Here is a 15,508-nt window from a genome sequence, read left to right as displayed (position 1 = left end):
TATTGTAAATTAATAAGTATCTATAGTACTATTACATAAAGCTGAAGAGTTTGTTTGTTTGAACACGCTAATCTCAGGAACTACAGGTTAGAATTTTAAAAATATTTTTATTTTATTTATTCTATTTTGCACTTTATATACATAATAAGTATATCGGCGGACTTAATGCCAAAGGCATTCTCTCCCAGTCAATCTAAGGGTGGTGCAGAGATAAATAAGGTAGGTGCATAAGGATATTTAATAATACATAAACATACATAAAAGTAACTATAATGTATAACTATATTAAATACAAACATAATATAAGTAATATTATAAATACATAAAATACAGATTATAAATACATAAATATATAATATGTACTCGTATATACTAATAATATAAAGTTTAGAATTAAAGTGACAACTCTTCTGCTTGTTTTAACAAAAGCTGCCGTACTCTCCTTTTGAAGGCAAGCCGAGAAGTAGCCGCTCTAATTTCGAGGGGGAGTGAATTCCATAGAAGAATAGATTGGATAGCGAAAGAAGAGTGAGTGAAGTTAGAGCTATGAGATGGACATTTAAGGCGATACCTCAAGGTCCATTTTCATACATTTTGTTTCGACTTTAATCTGGGTAACTAAACAAGTATTGGCAAGTAAAGAATTTAAATTCACGTCTAGTTAGTGATTAGTTCTCGCAGTTGAAAGAAAAACGTAAAAATAATTAATAATCATGGATATTTCTGCCTTTAAAATTTCGTCATATTAAATTAAAGGTGAAACAAAATGTATGAAAATGGACCTTGAGGTATCGCCTTAAGGAGAAGATTGCTAGAAGAGCGGAGATTCCTATCGTGGCTATTACAGAGGTATTGGAAGTTAGAGGATAAGTAAGTAGGAGGAGTAGGGGAGGTAAGTAAAGAGAATAGAGTGGTTAGTGCCCGCAAAGAACGGCGCTGGCGTATAGGTAGCCATTTTAGATCAAGACGGTTGGAAGAAATGTGATCAAATTTACGGAGATTATACACGAATCGAATGCAGTTATTTAGAAGTCGGTCCAGTTTGTTGAGTTGGTCTGCAATTTGTGTGTTGGATAGCACATTTATTGAGGATAGTTATAGGCTCTTTATCATCATCCTATGACTAATGAAAGCGGAGCAATAATGAAACATGTTGCAAAAACGGGGAAAAATTATTACTTTTGAGGGCTTCACGCACTGTGTTAACAGTTAAAGTTACGAAAGAAATATTTATGATGTAATTGTTCCTCTGAAAAAGACCTAATAAATATATTATAAAACAAATGAGCCCCGCTGCGTCTATATGCCTGTCTGACGCTTTAAATTCAAAAACGACGTAACGGATTTAGATGAAATTTGGTTCTTTAACCCTTAGTGCTGATCCTGTTGAAAAACGGAACGGTTGTATGACATTTTGTTTATGGTTTTAACTGGCAACATATTTGTGCACATTTACGTTAACAAAATATTCCATCAAATTAAAAAACTCACAGATATAAACACTTATATACACTCGAGTATGCACACATCACATGACGCAGTATGAGAACATGAAATTGTGCATAAGTATTTTGTTTTCATATAATAAGTAATATAATAATAATTATTAATATAAATAGGAACTTATTATAACATTAACTGTAACTGTTTCAACTAAGTATTAAGATTGTTGATTAGTTTATTATTGTTTTAGCAACTAAGTTGGAGTAGTTATCCACTGTCAACATTTTATGTACAGTGATATAAAACATTTGCGTGACAAATAAAAATCATCACAAGTAATTTACTGGAAAAAAAATTGTATCTTTTTTATCATCTACAAGCTTATTATTATCATACGTGATGTCACAGATACGCGCGACCACAAGGTCATTTTAATCAGTTCTATTTTTGAATATTGTTTGTGAACACTCAAGCAGCAGTTTGTGACTTGTGTTTATTATTCTCGTCGGGTAATAGGCGCCGGCGTCTTTTTATTTTCACGGTTTTCGTATATTCCACTTCATTTAATTAATTAATAATGAGTAGAAAATTTGGTTGTAATAAAGTGTTTACTGTGCAAGTCCAGTGTGTTTTACAGTAAGTATTGGTTTTGTAAATAGTATTTCAATAGATATTGTGTGGACGTTAGGAAGTCAGATGGGTTGATAAATTAATTTTCTGATCTCAGGGCAAGATAGGCTGAAGGGATATAAGTAGATAGTATTACATTAGTTACAGTTGTTACTGATGAATAAGTATAGAATATCTTTGAGTTCAGTACAGTACAGTAGGTACGTGGATATTTGTATGTAAATACCTCTAGCAGCTAATCTAGTCAAACTATACCTTAAAAACGTCTAGTTACTTATATGAGGGGAATGCTAGTTGGTTTGCAGTCAAACTAAAAGTCCCAATGCAGTTATACTTAATTCTTTTTTTTTCACATTAGTAAGTAGGTGTCTACTTATTGTCTACATCGAACGCGGATTTTGTAGGTAATATATCCAGCTTAAATTTATTATTATAAAAATACTTAATGTGCAATATAGTTCAAATTACATACTACAAACTCAGATAACTGTTGTTAAAAAACGTATTCTAAAGGTAATAAACTAGGTAGTTACATGACGAAGGTAAATTTTGTTTGTCATATAAATTATAATAGGTGTACATTATACTCTTAGGGTGCGAGGAGGGGAGAGGGCTAGGAAATGTTCGCGAGCTCTTATAGGCCTCAATGTGAATTTACAACCATGAGGTACACGCACTTAAATGTGTGGCTAGGGCCGCGACGAATGTCCTCCCGTGCATGGGGTCCATTGGGTGGGAGACGGAGCGTAAAAGAATTTCCTCGGAGGGCAGAGTGACCAGTAAAACGTGCAGGGCAGAACGTCAGCGGCTGCTGTTATATAAGTACAAAGAATCATTTTTTTTTCTAGCTAGTTTTGTTGCCAGCGGGACAAGTAACAAACGAATATACGAAAAAAAATTTCAATGGATTGGCTAATCTATCAATAGATGGGGTAATCCTAAGTCATCACACACACACACACACAATATCACGCATTTATCCCCGAAGGGGTATGCAGAGGCGTAACCAAGGCACCCACTTTTCGCCAAGTGTGTTCCGTCCCATGATGTGAGAGGGGGCGAGCCTATCGCCATATCGGGCACAAATTCCAGACTCCGGGCTGATACTGAGCAGAAAAACCCAAATATCACTTTGCCCGACCCAGGATTCGAACCCAGGACCTCAGAGCGCTGTCGTACCGCGTATCCAGTACAACTATGCCACCAAGGCGGTTGTCCAATCCTAAGTCATCGACAACAAAAAATACTTAATGTGTTTTTAAACATAATTGGACAAGAGACAATCGCTTGTGTTTTAACACAGAATACGAATATATACCAAATTGCTTGTTTTACAGATGTGCATTCCGAAAATTATCTGCGGCTGCCTCAGTACCGCCCAAACCGTTCAGTTCCATACCTGGTTTGAAGTCTTTCCCAATTATAGGACCTTTACATAATTTCCTGCCTTTTATTGGTTAGTGATATTCATCATTTTATTGCGAGGTTTATGCTGATGATTTATTTATATATCGTTTTAAAACATCTGTAATTTTTTAGGCGAAATTGGACCAAAAGGAAACATCTTCGATTTATTAGACACACTTCGTGTAAAATATGGCCCTATCGTTAAAATGAACGGAGCATTTGCTAGAGGTCCTATGGTTGTACTATTCGAACCAGAAGATTATGAACAGGTAACCAACATTGTTGTTCTTAGCAGTTTTAAAGAGTCACAGCTATTTGGTAAACCCCTAATAAACCTAAGGCTTATTCTTTAAGGTATACCGTGCCGAAGACCTGACGTCATTACGACCGGGCTTTGCAGTACTTACATATTACAGGGAACAACAGAAAAGTACATTTGAAGGAATGAACGGCACGATAACAGCGTAAGAACTTGACAATGGGGACGAAGTGAAAAAAATAAAGAAAATAATAGCCTTTTATTTACAGACAGGGAAAAGAATGGAGGGATTTTCGCATGAAAGTGAATCCAGCTTTGTTGAAGCCAAAGTTGGTGAAGCTTTACGGTCCAGCTCTTGATGAGATAGCCGTGGAGATGACACAGAGGTGCGTCGTAGTCTTAAAATGTAGATAGATACTTATCTCAAATCATGGCGCTTTTATAAACTTGTTCAAAGCGGTTTTTAGATAAATAAGGAAACATGCAGAAGATATCGTCCGCAACAATTTCTACCGTGTAAACAGTCACCGTAAGCTGATTTTTGCAAAGATTTCAGTACTTGTAGCTCTGCATTAAATTATTAGAATATTGCCACTAGAGTAAACGCATCAGGAATTTCTTGGTTAATAAATAAATAAAGGTAAATAAAATTGCTGCGATAACTTGCTAGTCTAAACACGGTTTAAGTTGATGAGATAAACTTCGTATTCACGTTACATTAGGGATGAAGCGTTTTGCATCGGCAAGCAAAAAAATACATAAGAAGCATATTGTTAATAAGTACTCACATAACTCACAAACTGTTCTTTACCAGGTTATCTCGAATTAAAAACGACGAAGAATACTTAAAATGGAATTTCGATACTGAAATGACGAAATTCTCGTTGGAGTCTATAGCCCTCGTTGCGCTGGGCACAAGACTCGGATGTCTTCAAGACAGCATCCCCGCAGATCATCCCGCCAAAAAAATGATGGATAGCACGAAAGTAATTTTCGAAATGTCTTACAAATTAGAAATTCTCCCAAGTCCATGGCGATATATTTCTACACCCAGTTACAAGAAGATTACTAATGCCTACGACTCTCATTGGAAGTAAGTATGAAAGTTAATTTATCTGTTTTAGCTACAACGAGCAGTGCACGTATTTAAGGATTTATGTTAAACATTGCTTAACAGCTGTAAAACATATTTTGATGGTTGAAGCACTAAATGTATCTTTCTGTGATAATGGTAGCGAAGCCTAATTGGGAGTGGAACGGACTGCCGAGACGAATGTCCGCAGGTTAAGAATCCAAGGGCACGCACCTCTGATTTTTCTAAAAGTTATATGAGTATTCTTTGTAAATTATGGCTTGCTTCCACGGTAAAGGAAAGTATCGTGAGGAAACTTGTATACCTTAGAAGTCCTCTATAAGAATTTTGAGAGTATGTTAAGTTTGCCAATCCGCATTAGGCCAGCGTGGTCGACGAAGGTCTAATCCCTCTCAGAAGTATAGGCCCGTTCCTAGCAGTGGGACAGCAGTGGCTGTGTATAATACAGGGCTGATATTATTATTATGTGATCATGAGAAAGAGAAATCTAGTAAAATACTCAATGATACAGCCACAAAGTTTCCACTTGGAAAGACGATAAGGTATTGATTTTCAGAATAAGCACGAATTACATAAAACATGCCCAGAAAGCGCTTCAAGAGAGAGGCCATGACATTCCAGACGAGGACAAGAGCGTTATAGAAAAACTTTTAGCCATAGACGAGAAAGTTGCTGTTGTTATGGCGAACGAAATGTTGTTTGCCGGAATTGATACTGTAAGTATGAAATCAAATTAAGCGTTCAGTGTTTGATAACTTAGCGTTTATTCTTGACCGTGCGTTGTACTTTATTTGTTATGGTTGTAAAAGATATTCTGCCAATAATAAAAGGTATCGTTATACATCATCATTAATCAGTTTGAGATCTGGGAAAAGAGATAGGCTATTCTATTTCGGAAACATATATATATAGGGGCACTTTTATCACGTACAACTTTCACGCGGGCGAAGCCGCGAGCAGAAGCTAGTCGAGTTATATAAGCCAATAAAAAGTGGTACACGACATAAGATTCTATTTCTATTCTTAAATAGACGTGAGCTGAACATAGATAGAACTAAGGTACTACGATTTATTTCTGAGCTATATTTATTATGATGATAAAATTGCAACGTGGATTTATGTCATTGCGTGGAGATTACGATAGCAAAATCGTTCGACTGTAATTTGTGTTTGGTACCTAGGTTGTAAAATGTTTTCGAGCGATTTAGTATCCGTGTGCCAAATTCCATATTCATTCAGTTGTTTCTGCGTTTACTTCTAACAAAACATCCAAACACCCAAACATTTTCACAACTCGCATTTATGTAAGATTAGATACACATTGAGTGGCGATAGCCTAGTTGGTTTTGGATCGGACTGCCGAGACGAATGTCCAAAACCCAAGGACACACACCTCCAACTTTTCTAAAATTATGTGTGTATTCTTTGTGAATTATCGCTTGCTTAAACGGTGAAGGAAAACATCGTGAGGAAACCTACATAACTGAGAAGTTCTCTATAAGAATTTCGAAGGCCAGCGTGGTGGACGAAGGCCTATTCCCTCTCAGCAGTAGGGGAGACCCGTGCCCAGCAGTGGGACAGTATATAATACAGGGTTGATATTATTATTATAGATACACATATAATTCCAACATACTCATGCTATATTCTAATTTCCAGGTCGCATTCGTCACTACCAATCTTCTTTACCACTTGGCAATAAATCCTAAAGTGCAAGACAAACTACGCGCGGAAATAAGGTCGGATCCAGAGTCTGGGAGCAAATATTTTAGAGCTTGCTTGAAGGAAGCGTTACGATTTTATCACGTCGTACCGGCTAATTTAAGACGAACGTCGAAGCCGCACGTTGTTAGAGGATATGAAATTCCTGAAGGAGTGAGTATAAAGCAAAACTGATTCAATTATAGGTAGAGTGTACGAATGAAGTCAAAGTTATGTAATTTATTAGAAAAGTTTCAATCGTTTTTTTTTTGTTGTTAATTTTCAATTACTATAGAATGTAGGTTAGGTTACTTTTTTTTATACGTGCGCGCCAAAGTGACTACTGCACCTGATGGTAAGTGGAGTTGGGTCCAATAGAATTTCGACTGACGAAAGATGATTACCCCTCGGCAGTCGACACAATTATGCCGGCCTGTTGACACCGGATATAGTGTACAGTGTACACAGGCTGATCCCGGAACGCGACACTTACATGGGCCCATGGCGGGTTTTAATACCTTGTGTACTGTCGTCGTTATCTGGACGGATATAAAATAAATCCTACCCGAGCAATTAAAAATTGAGGATCTCAAAACCTCTGTAAGAATACTTGTTCGAAATGATCACTATAGTTTATTTATATTTGATACTAAACAACAACTACAATTTATTTCAGGTCGACGTAATAGCTCCTAACGAATATCTATCAAGAATGGAGAAATATTATCCTCGTCCAAACGAATTTATTCCAGAAAGATGGATTGCTGATAAAAGTGACCCATTGTACTACGGCAATGCGCATCCTATGGTGACATTGCCCTTCGGATTCGGCTTAAGAAGTTGTTTAGGAAGGAGAATCGCGCAATTAGAAATGGAAATATTCGTAACGAGATTTATAAACGAACTAAAAGTGAGTTGGGATGGGCCGCCGTTGAAGGTCGTTAATAAACTCACGAACACCATAAAGAAACCTTATTACTTTAAATTTGAGGATGCTAAATGATGATAAATAAAAATATAGTTTTGTATTGTGGTTTACCTCCGTATTCACAAACGTTACTTAGCTAAGTACGAAGCAATGCTGTGACAAAGTTTAACAAAGCCAAAGAATACTATGAAATTGTCGACACTGCGTTCGGGCGCACTGTGTCGTCATAGTATTGTCTGTGAATATTGGTGTTATTTTTTAAAATATATTGACGTACCCTATGTGCTACGTATGATATGCAATGCGGTAGCTAATTATTATTATTATGATTATTAATAATATAAATCTAATGATTTCTAATGTTTACGCGAATGTTACTGTGATAAAGATATTTTATGAATTTTATCACGGTTTTTATCTATTATAATTTTCTTTCGATCGAGTTTGTACAAAATTCTTCTTTGGAATCTTCTTTCCTATGGGCTTTCGAGAAAAACGTTTCAGATATCACAGCTTTCACGGTCACGGAGGGAACAGACTCGCAGTAAAATAATTTTATTTCAATATCATAAATATATTATGTATGTATTTTATAGGTCTATGCGGACACATAAGTTTTAGCGATTCTCAAACAGTATCTACAACTAAAACACATCAAAGCGGTGCTTAAAGTTGCGTCAGCCAGCACGCCAAAAACGAAATATTTGAATTTGCATCGCGCTAGATTTTGTTCTAAGTTGCGATGCGACGTTGCGTTGTTTTGTTTAGTCGCAACGCTTCGATGTGTGACCTTTAACTCACCTAAAGTAACTCGTGTTGACATGATATCACAATTTTGTATGGTTTGAAATTAAAACACCTTTACACAAGTAATTTAGGCGATTTAAATTATGTGAAAAAAAAAGAAAAAAATATAAGTAGTACCTAAAAATATTTTCAATTATCGTTTTGAGTTGAAACCCAGCACTCGCGAAGTAAAATTAATAATACCGTGTTACCTATATAGCCGAAATACAATCTGCAAATATAAGAATTAAGATATGCCTTCAGCGTTGATAAAATATAAGCAAAATGTTATCGATAGCAGAAGGATCTGTAATAAAATATTAATGTATTATTGGCATTTATCTGTACTTACTTATCACTAAACAAAATCGCGTAATCAATTTATTTCATACCCGGTATTGATTTTGGCTATAAGTAAAGCCTACTCTAATATTTTTTTCCTTGCTGGCACGGAAAATTTACTGCACTGCGCCTGATAGTAAGCGCGGTACCGTCCAGATAGAGTATCGAATGGCAACAGTTGGCTATCTTATGCCATTCGACACAATCATGCCGGCTTACTAAGATGCTACTTCACGCTACGACGATTTCTCGTAAATTTCTGTCATGGGTCCCGCCGAGACAGGACGAGATCAGAGTGGCTTTTCATATTCTCGCTTGCATAGTTGTCCGTTAGGTAGTCATACAAGATGGACGTGTTAAACGTTTATCGCTGTAGCATATTACAATTGTTTGTTAATTCGAGAAAAAAAATCCCGAGAGCCCTTTGATTCGGGTACAAAATACCAATACGAAGTGGAGACCGCATGAATTTAGAGAAACAACATGAATATGGTCTCTATGCTCTCGTTTTTGGCGGTTCTCGTGTAGTTTTGGCAAAAATGTAGAGCGAAGTTAGGCGCCCTGGGTGACAGTTTTCTTCAAAATTTCCTTAACTTATGGGAAGGCGTCCTGTTTAGGAAAACAGTGTACATAAATAATAGCATCACATTGCTGTTATATTTTATAAATATAGCTCACTGTGTTCGCGACTTCGTCTGTGTGGATCGAGATCTATGCTCGGTTGACACAGAGGAAGTGTCGCGTCGGTTTGCTTCAGTGTTGTAGTTATGTACGACATTGCTCTGAGGTCCCGGATTTAATTCCGGGTTGAGCAAAGCGATAATGGATCTTCCTGCTTAGTATCAACCTGGAGTCTGGAATTTGTGCACTCCATGGCAAAAGGCTCGCCCCCTATTACATCATGGCAAACAAACTTGGTGAAAAATGGGTGCTCTAGTTGTGATTGTTTGTTTCTGGAATATGTCCACCTTTAAATATGTGTAGTATAAAAGACACATATTTCCCTGATGGCAAATATTTATCTTAGCTGTGCATGTTCATGATTTTTTGAAAAAAGATATTACAAATGAAATGGCTCATTTGATTGCATTTGTTATGCATACCCAAAACATATAAGTAACAATTGTATTAAGATTACATAAATATGAAATTGTAAACCTATTTATTCATTAAATATTATAAAGGTTTTCTGTATTTAGCTTGTATCCACACTCTGTACATGGTCAACATTTTCCCTCTGTTCACTTGAAGTCTTCTATCAATTAAATTCTGTTCTTCTAAAAACCCCTCATTTTTAAACAAACTTCTGATTTCTTCTTGTGTGAAGAAATATACCCTTGTGTTGTCACCCCTTGCATAAAAATTATCTGAGATGCATCTCCCTTTCTTGAATCTAAGTTGTGCCAAGTCGTACAAGCCGTAGTCGCGAAAAACTACAAGTCCTCCTGGCTTCAAGTACTTCTTTATGTTGTTAATGACAGTTGGCATCCTGGAAATGGAATGGATTGATTAAAAATAATTCAATGTCATTTTTGAAGCTAGTATGTTATATCATATTGTATATATGTTAAGGACATATTTAACTTAAGTTTGGTATACTTTATATTTTTCCAACTTTTAACTGTATTTTTTATTGTAAAAGTATATAATTGTATGTCAATATTACACTTTCTGCAGAGTAAAAATATAATTAATGGCAATGTGCTAAAATATTCAATTACAGACTGAAATATAAATAGTGATATGCATTATTCATATCAATGTGTGTACTGAACCCAAAACTGATGAAACCAACATTATCCATTTTATAATAAAATTGATTTAAAAAATACTTACTTTGAAGGGTCAATAGCTGACAGAACAAATATCAAAACAATAATGTCAAGTGAATTCTCTTCAAATGGCACATTCCATTTCTGTTCAGTAGCATCCAAAACAAACACTTCACATCTATTTGTGTCATACAATTCATTCTGTTTCATGATTTCTATTGCCTTTGATGAAAAGTCACATCCATAAATAAATAAATTAGAATCTCTACTGTATTGTAAAATAGGAAAAATGGTGTTGCCAACGCCACATCCAATTTCAAATATTTGCCGTTTAGTGTTGCCATCTGTGGGTTTTGGTTCATTTTGGGGTTTATTTTCTGATTGTTTTTCATCTGACTCGTTAAATACCCTTACTGGTGCTGATGTATTATCTGGAGCTAATTCTGGAAACTCAGTGAACAGCCAGTGACGGTCTTTGAAGAACCTGTAAAGGAATATTACGTTGATGTCTGAACCTTACAGATATTGAAGAAAAACTAATGTATGGGGTCTTTATAACAGCAACAGATGTCTATTCAATAATTAGAATATTGATCTGTATGTTTGAATATGCATCACGCAAAAAAAAAACTACTACATGACATTAAATACAGTTTTCACAGATGTATTGGTTAAGCTTCAACTGCACATATACACCCCTTTTTCTCCCAGGAAAAATATAAAGTGGGACTTTTATCCACAAAAGATGTTTTTCAAGCAGGCAATGCTGTAAGCAAATGTTATATCAGTCAGTTTCTTGTTTATTAAAATATTTATAAAAGTGAGGTCTAGGATATAAGATAATGTATACACCATCAGCAGTGATCAACATTGGATTTTTAGGGATAGGCATTCCAATCTGATCTGTATGGAAGTTTTTTCACAATACAGTTACACCATATTACGTAGGTACTCACCTATTTTGATGTATGTCATAAAATGCATCCCAATGTTTGTCAGCTTCGTCTTCTAGTGATTTTATGTCACCTTCAGAGAAATTTACTTGCGAATTCAGTTTCACCTTTTCCTTGGCCAGGTTTTCTTGTTCTTCATCCCACTGGACATTGTCCCTGAAACGGATATTATGTAGACATTTGCTTATTAATTGACAGACTTTAGATGCAGTTTATATATATATTGACTGTTTTTAGATACAGCTAGGAGATGTGAGTAACTACAACTAACTTAACTTAAAAACTAAAATAAATGTAATAGGATTAACCTAAATATAATTACAATTGGATCTTTTTGGCTAAAATAGTAAATAACCGAAAAATATAACAATAATATTACAGTTAAGTACCAAGCATTAAATAGATAAACTAATTTCTTGTCGGGCAAATGTCTAGAGCCCATAGCAGGTTTTTTCCTATGTCTCGTTTCTTCTAATTCTCTTATATCTACATTTTTATGTCTTTTAAAACATTTGATAGTTGTGAATACGGTACCACGCATTATGCTTGAATACTTCGTCAGCATTTTCTAGAAATCTGTTACCAAATTGTGGCCTTTTTTCTGCTGATGATTCGTCCATTAAATTTTACAGGTATTTTCTAGCGAGTTAATAAAAAACTTATTTTAATCTTGTACGTAGTCTCGCTTCTAACAACATAACCTATTTCACAACTGACGATTGACTCATGACGTCTGTCGCAGTTTGACATTCGTTTGACAGATTTATATTAGCATATCATTGTAGTTCTGCATTATAAGTTACGAAGGAGAAAAAGGGACAGTATTATTATTATGCTCAAATATGAAAACTAGTGAAGGCGATGGTCGTGTCGATTAATACACTAATTTAATCATTCGAATAATTTCTCCTTAAGGCGTAAATCAAACAAAAAATCATTCGAATAAGTATATCTATTCAATTGACATACTTACTTTAAAAAAATATTAGTAATTACTAATTGCTGATATTTTATATAGGTAATAGCCTCGTTGGTTTTATGGCAGTTTGCTTTGCTCATGAAGAAAGAACGGGAGAGAGATTTTCAGGTATTATTGATCAAAATTAAGTTATCTAGTACCTGTAGGTACGAGTAAGTGGCGAAAATAATTTTGCTCAAGAGATAACTAAGATTGTTATTAGGAGGTAGCCTTGCCACGGGGAGGCTTGGACAGTTATGTTGTTACTTTTATTAGTGTTACAAATCATAGACGCCAACGGAAAATCAGTATTAAGAATACAGAAAATTTTAAGCACAAAAGAGGAAATATTAGTCACTTTCTGCGTACCTGTGATCCTTTGGTCATCTCGTGTGAAAGAGAGGTGGTGGAGTTATCTAAATGCAATGTTACACCCGCCAATAAACGGTAGCAACCGCTCTCAATGTTCCTTTGAATATAATGTAGATACCTTGTACCACCGTGCTTATTATCAGTCTTTGAATGTAGGTGTGATTTCCTTCAAAATCAGATACATCAATGTTTGTACAATGATCACTGTAGGTTGAAAATACATATATAAGTACTTAAGTAGTCAATGCTTGGTTAGATACGTCGCAATATTACGTCATCAAATGTGAGTTTTATTTTAATAGAAATAAATACCTACATATATAAGTAGGTAGGTACTAGGTACCTAGTTATCATAACGCTTTTTTCCCTTTTCTGGGATAGGCAGAGGTCACACACTCACGTTTCGGCAGCTTTTTTAGGTTTCTTGAAAAGGGGGTGAGCTTATTATTGCCCTTTACCGAGCACAAATTCCGATTCCTTCCTGATATTAAGCAGAAAAACCTACATCACTTCCAAATCTGGGGATCAAATCCGAGGCCGTGACGTCGTAGTCGTAACGCGTATGCATAACAATTACGCCACCGACGCAGTCAAAAAGGTAAATACGGAATGTGCGTTACAAGTCGAAAACTAAGCTTAAATTGCATAAATGCGTAATTTTTTTAAACTTATGTGCGGATCACAATCAAAATTATAAACTAAGCTATACATACTACGAGTAATTTCTTAGCTAATTTAAGCTAACTAAGCTTAGTTCTTGGTTTGCAATCGGCGTTACGGTAATGAAATAATACATGAAAATGCTAGATTACTGTCTACGAAATAAAATTAAGTAGGTTCCAATGGGTAATATTATCGGTTAAAGTGGGTATTTTCTTTAGAACTAGGTAACTTCATACGTAGAAGCTTAAGCTATATAACAATAAGGAACTAGGATGCCAATAAGTAAACACAGGCAACGTAATTATTCTTCTTGGTAGTGGCCCAGTGCTCCAAGAACAGAACCACTCAACAATTAAGGAAAGTAAGCGCTTAAGACGTCCAATTACCAAAAGCTCTCTGCTCTAGATCAAAACAAAGGCTATCTCATCGTCGGCTACCGACACAGTTGATTTAAGTAGATCCTTCAGAACGTGAATCATGGTGGTTTCTTGTATATTTGAATATATTTATTCGTAAGCAAATATTATGAGTAGGACTCGAAGAACTTCCAATTTTCTGGCGAATTCGATGTTATTGCGCCATAAAAGACGTTTTGATGCTGTTCTGTGATCAAAGTAAACATCATAAAAACGATTCTACGGGTCATTAAAGACTTTCCACAAACGTAATAGCCGAACGTTGAAAATTTATATCGTTTCCTAAATAAAGAAACTTAGCAACATTCATTTTATATAGACGCATAGACGGTCAACTGTAAAGCAAACGGGAATATTTGATTGCGTTTACATGTCTGGCGGCCGTCTATGTTTTAGACGAATATTCTGAGTGGATTTGCGCAATACGGTTAGTGATTTCCATTTCACAGGAAATTAGTACATTATTTTAAACATGTTTGCTTACGGCTTAACCGGCAGAAAGTAGATTTTTATGAAACCTTTGAAAAATAGCTACTTAGAATTTCTTAGCTTTATTCAATAAACCTTGGTTATCCATTACCTAATTTCTTTTTCGTTTACACTAAATACTAAAATTAGTCTGATACTTGATAAGTGCTCTAAAAATATGATTATATGTACTTACTAGGTAACTAACCTTAATAGTAATGGTCATGTATTACAAACAACTAAGTAGACATTTATTTTCATGGCGAATACAGGAACCAGTATACCCTTACAGAATTCTGGCAATAATGTAAACACGAATTATGCGTGTTTTAATGAATCTATATCTATACTATTATATAAAGCTGAAGAGTTTGTTTGTTTGTTTGTTTGTTTGAACGCGCTAATCTCAGGAACTACCAGTCCAAACTGAAAAATTCTTTTTGCGTTGGATAGCTCTTTGTTCGTGGAGTACTATAGGCTATATATCATCACGCTATACCCAATAGGAGCGGAGCAGTAATGGCTAATCTCAGGAACTACCGGTCCAAACTGAAAAATTCTTTTTGCGTTGGATAGCCCTTCATTCGTGGATTGCTATAGGCTATATATCATCACGCTATACCCAATAGGAGCGGAGCAGTAATGGCTAATCTCAGGAACTACCGGTCCAAACTGAAAAATTATTTTTGCGTTGGATAGCCCTTTGTTCGTGGAGTGATATAGGCTATATATCATCACGCTATACCCAATAGGAGCGGAGCAGTAATGGCTAATCTCAGGAACTACCGATTCGAACTGAAAAATTCGTTTTGTGTTAGATAGCCCTTTATTTGTGGGGTGCTATAGGCTGTATATCATCACGCTATGACCAATAGGAGCGGAGCAGTAATGAAACATGTTGCAAATACGGGGACAATTTATTAGTTTTGAGAGCTTCCGTTGCGTGCGCTGCGTAAACGGTTAAAGTTATGCAACAATGATGTATGACGGGATTGTTCCTCTTAAAAAGTTCTAAAAAAATATATTATAAAACAAAGTCCCCCGCTACATCCGTCTGCCTGAACGTCTTAAACTCAAAAACTACCCAACGTATTAAGATGAAATTTGGTATGGAGACAGTTTGAAACCCTGGGAAGAACATAGGCTCCCGGGAAACTACTACTTTTATAATGGACAACTTTAGCCTGAAAAACTTTACGACGCGGGCGGAGCCGCGAGCAAAAGCTAGTAATTCATATAGATGATTGTAAATTTTACCCCGGACCTCTTGGTACGTAACTGGAGCTGTAGTCAAGATACCTTTCTAGAATAGTTAAC

At 35.7% G+C, this 15,508-nt stretch overlaps 2 protein-coding genes across 3 annotated transcripts; one reads left to right on the top strand and one right to left on the bottom strand.

Moving 5' to 3' along the window:
* Window positions 1–1,659: 1,659 nt before the first annotated feature.
* On the top strand, window positions 1,660–8,576 carry LOC115456093 (cytochrome P450 CYP12A2). Its single transcript, XM_030184979.2, has 9 exons — window positions 1,660–2,079; window positions 3,411–3,529; window positions 3,613–3,749; window positions 3,835–3,944; window positions 4,009–4,125; window positions 4,554–4,832; window positions 5,389–5,548; window positions 6,492–6,707; window positions 7,210–8,576. The coding sequence occupies exons 1-9, from the start codon at window positions 2,021–2,023 to the stop codon at window positions 7,534–7,536; spliced, it is 1,524 nt and encodes a 507-aa protein (XP_030040839.1). The 5' UTR covers window positions 1,660–2,020; the 3' UTR covers window positions 7,537–8,576.
* A 1,092-nt stretch (window positions 8,577–9,668) lies between these two features.
* On the bottom strand, window positions 9,669–12,074 carry LOC115456094 (methyltransferase-like protein). Of its 2 annotated transcripts, none has more exons than XM_030184981.2 (4): window positions 11,849–12,074; window positions 11,318–11,470; window positions 10,426–10,845; window positions 9,669–10,078 (listed from the first exon to the last, which is right to left on the bottom strand). In XM_030184981.2, exons 1-4 carry the CDS (start codon window positions 11,932–11,934, stop codon window positions 9,766–9,768), a joined length of 972 nt encoding a protein of 323 aa, XP_030040841.1. In that variant the 5' UTR covers window positions 11,935–12,074; the 3' UTR covers window positions 9,669–9,765. The 2 variants fall into 2 exon arrangements, with proteins under 2 accessions (XP_030040841.1, XP_030040840.1); XM_030184980.1 differs by having other exon boundaries at window positions 11,704–11,917.
* Between the last annotated feature and the right edge of the window lie 3,434 nt (window positions 12,075–15,508).

The sequence above is a fragment of the Manduca sexta genome, chromosome 14 (assembly GCF_014839805.1).
Source record: "Manduca sexta isolate Smith_Timp_Sample1 chromosome 14, JHU_Msex_v1.0, whole genome shotgun sequence".
Classification (NCBI taxonomy): Eukaryota; Metazoa; Arthropoda; class Insecta; order Lepidoptera; family Sphingidae; genus Manduca; species Manduca sexta.
Note: the sequence above shows the minus strand (reverse complement) of the source record. Positions and strands in the feature narration are given on the sequence as shown.

Excerpts from the sequence above, each read along its gene's own strand:
- LOC115456093 (XM_030184979.2), top strand. The coding sequence starts at position 2,021 with ATGAGTAGAAAATTTGGTTGTAATAAAGTGTTTACTGTGCAAGTCCAG. Across the intron at positions 3,945-4,008 it reads ATGAACGGCACGATAACAGC|ACAGGGAAAAGAATGGAGGG; the intron begins GTAAGAACTTGA and ends TTTTATTTACAG. Across the intron at positions 5,549-6,491 it reads TGTTTGCCGGAATTGATACT|GTCGCATTCGTCACTACCAA; the intron begins GTAAGTATGAAA and ends TCTAATTTCCAG.
- LOC115456094 (XM_030184980.1), bottom strand. The coding sequence starts at position 11,879 with ATGCTGACGAAGTATTCAAGCATAATGCGTGGTACCGTATTCACAACT. Across the intron at positions 11,471-11,703 it reads GTTTATCTATTTAATGCTTG|GGACAATGTCCAGTGGGATG; the intron begins GTACTTAACTGT and ends TATCCGTTTCAG. Across the intron at positions 10,846-11,317 it reads TATGACATACATCAAAATAG|GTTCTTCAAAGACCGTCACT; the intron begins GTGAGTACCTAC and ends ATTCCTTTACAG.